The 3,263-nt window shown below is 39.0% G+C and overlaps 1 protein-coding gene across 2 annotated transcripts in view; it reads right to left on the bottom strand.

Annotated features, from left to right (window-relative positions):
• pparab (peroxisome proliferator-activated receptor alpha b) overlaps window positions 1-3,263 on the bottom strand; it is a 50,721-nt gene that overhangs the window by 11,585 nt on the left and 35,873 nt on the right. For both annotated transcript variants that reach the window (XM_032522727.1, XM_032522729.1), the window contains exon 4: window positions 2,809-2,947. In XM_032522727.1, coding sequence (XP_032378618.1) covers window positions 2,809-2,947 — 139 coding nt within the window. The remainder of the gene's footprint in view (window positions 1-2,808; window positions 2,948-3,263) is intronic.

The following is a 3,263-nucleotide window of genomic DNA, read 5'->3' as shown; positions in this document are numbered from 1 at the left end:
TCCCTGTCACTAGATCGAGAGAAAACGTTGACGTTCACTTGCTGCTTTTCACTGACAGTAAAAAGTAAAGTCATTGTGTGCACTGCTGCGTTGCTAAATAAAGGAGATAAATGAAGGAGACTTCCCCACTCTTGAAATTCCTCATTGCCTCTCCCGTCTGTCAGGTTCGTAATTATTCGGCTGCTGGCCTTCTCCTTCCTCATCCCAGTCAGTCACCGTAGTTCTAGTGCCAGGCTGAGACTTAACTCCCTGAGTGACGTCATCGCCGAATTGACTCCATAAACCCGCGAATACCAAAAATGACCAAAAACTAACTTTTAAAACTATTTAGAGACATTTTTAAAAATTATATACATATCTTGAGTGCTTTTTGAACCCAATAATCAACAGTGGTGGTTAACTTGCAACATAGGCTTTAAGTTGTTGACTTTCTCGTTTGTAAAACGGCAACATATTGAACAAATGGTTACTGTAATAGACAAGGTCGTCATTCAGAGCCATTCACTACAGGCATAGTTACTCTTCATGGCTTATGAAATGTAATGATATTACGTGACGCAATAAACATTAATTCCTGAGCTGTTTCTATCGGTCTGCGGCTCGGACATACTGCTGTCCGCGCTGCCGTACCGTCACCTGTTGGGACACAGATGCTGTCCGTAGGGGCTCCTGTCTCTGGTTCTGGCTCTGACCACGGGAACAGAGACGGGACAGCTTGGTTCAGTGCAGCGTAATAACTCAGCGTAATAACGCGTATAATATAATCATAAATGTTTCTGCAGCCAGCTAAACCATCGAGTACAGCAGCAGGAAATAACGGCTCTCTTTCTTGTGAAAAAATGTTTCGCAGTGAATTCTTAAAACAAAACATCACTAAATGTTGCGTTAAAATGCATTTTAACTCGCGTTACTTAGATTGTACGAGTATAATATTACTGGTAATGCGTATGACTGCGTTACAGCAAAAAGGAATACCTTACTGTAATTGCGGTACTTTTTGAACGCGTTATCCAACACTGATAATTAAGATATCTTAACAAAATGGAACACTGGATATCCAGTATCAAAAGATGTAACTGTGGTATCAATTGTCTGTCGATACAAACAGAGGGACAAAGCTCCAAAATTAGCAGTGCTGTGGTCTTGTAGTCTCTTCAACCGCCGGACTCCAAAAGATCAAGTTGCACTGGTCTCAAATCTCCTTACTCCCACTCTACGGTTACATTTAGCTCAAGAAACTTAATACACATAAACCATTAAAGGAAGTGGAGCTTACAGAAATACTATCATTTTAAGGCACTACCGTATCATCATCAAAATCTGGCGTAGGTCTCAATAAACCCCATGGGACAAAATAAGACGCTCAAGCCAGCCTCTGCATCCTCAGGTCACTGCCACCAGTGTGGGTTATTTGCAAAGTGTGCACAGTCTATAAGTAAACCCACCAACTGCACTGACCCTTTTGATGGTTCTACTAAAAATACAGTAACAAATCAGAAAAGAAAAAAAGAAGCGCACACACACACACACACACACACACACACACACACACACACACACACACACACACACACCACACACACACACACACACACACACACAACACACACACACACACACACACACACACACACACACACACACACACACACTGACCATGACCAAGGGTCAGCACGCTATGTTGTATGTTTACACAGAGAAACCAACATTCACCAGAATCACAAAGTTTGAACTCAAAATCCCTGTGTTCCAAAAATATTGCAATGCGGAGTTGAAAGTCTGACTTTTAAGACAATACTGTTTAGAGTTTGCACAGATATTGCATGTGCAAATGCCTTGTCTGCGACAGTCAAGAATGAAACCGATTGGCTGGATTGATGATCACAAAACATTTGTTGTATTTTGTTGAGAATGAGATTTTAAAATTAAACTCTTAATAGTTTTAGAAAGGAATGCAGTGGTATGAGAAGTTACAATTTAAAAAAACTTTTTCCAAGAAAAAAAAACATATTGAAAGTCTTAAGTCTTATTTTGACATTCAATTTACAACTTTATTCACTTAATATAATTTTTCTCTCAAAATAATAACTATCTCAAATGTAAAAAATAATTTTTGGAAAAATCTCAGATTTCACAAGGAAACGTACACTGTAAAGAGCCAGGATGAAAAAATATGATTGCTGTAAAACACCGTGCAGGCTCTCTTCCAGCAACAAAATACATACAAATGCAATTTGGTTTAAGTTATAGGGTGGCAGTGTTTCTTAGCATATGTGATTAATTAGCATTCATTTTGTTTGTTTTTTACATTTTGGGCTCTTACCATGTGCCCTCTATTGCTGCAGCAATGCCAATTATAGGTGTACTATTAGAGGTTTTGTCTGTCACATAATCAGGTGGATCAATTCACTTATCATATTTTCAACCAGAAGGGTTCAGGTATTGGAATTCAATATGAATCCAGCACTGCAAAGGCTACACTATCCACAGACACAGAAATACCATGAACTGCACATGTGTGTATTTTTTGAATTAAGGAAAATACAGATGGTCTACAGATGGTATTTGAAGAAGTTGTCTAATAGCCTGGATTAGTCTTCAGTCAGAGAAATGCTTTAGCATGCAACTTAACACTCAACAGAGATGTTAGAGTTCTTATTTGTGCTAATTATGTGTGTATGTGCCTGTTCACATTGGCACAACTGCGTTAGTGTGTGTTTACAAGTAACAAGAACCATGCATGTGTGTGTGTGTACGTGTGCTGGGTTTGAATCACAGCCTAGACCTGCCCTGCCCTATAGGACTCACCGTTGTGGGACATGCCCACCGACAGGCACTTCTGGAAGCGGCAGTATTGGCACTTGTTGCGGTTCTTTTTTTGGATCTTGCAGCGACGCTCACACTTGTCATACTCCAGCTTCAGACGGATGGTCCGCCTAAAAAAACCCTGAGGAAATGATAGGAAAACATTGCTAAAATGTGAAAACTGCTCACATAAACCAAAAACATAATTAAAGTTAATACCTTGAAAACTATTTTCAAATGTACGAAATGAGATGAGAACACAATAGACCAAATTATTAAACATTCGTAGACGAAGAAGAAAGAAATTAACTTTGATTACATTTTTTTAATCCAATTTTTTTTTATTTTTGCAAAATATTGGTCCTGATGACAACATACAGAAAAGTACACTAAACACACTGAAGAAGGCACAGTGCACCTTTTCCACATTCCTTCCTTGCGATCAAATGTTTCACTCC

This window comes from Etheostoma spectabile, chromosome 8 (genome assembly GCF_008692095.1).
Source record: "Etheostoma spectabile isolate EspeVRDwgs_2016 chromosome 8, UIUC_Espe_1.0, whole genome shotgun sequence".
NCBI classification, from domain to species: domain Eukaryota; kingdom Metazoa; phylum Chordata; class Actinopteri; order Perciformes; family Percidae; genus Etheostoma; species Etheostoma spectabile.
The sequence above is the reverse complement of the archived record's forward strand: the minus strand, read 5'-3'. Positions and strand labels throughout refer to the sequence as shown.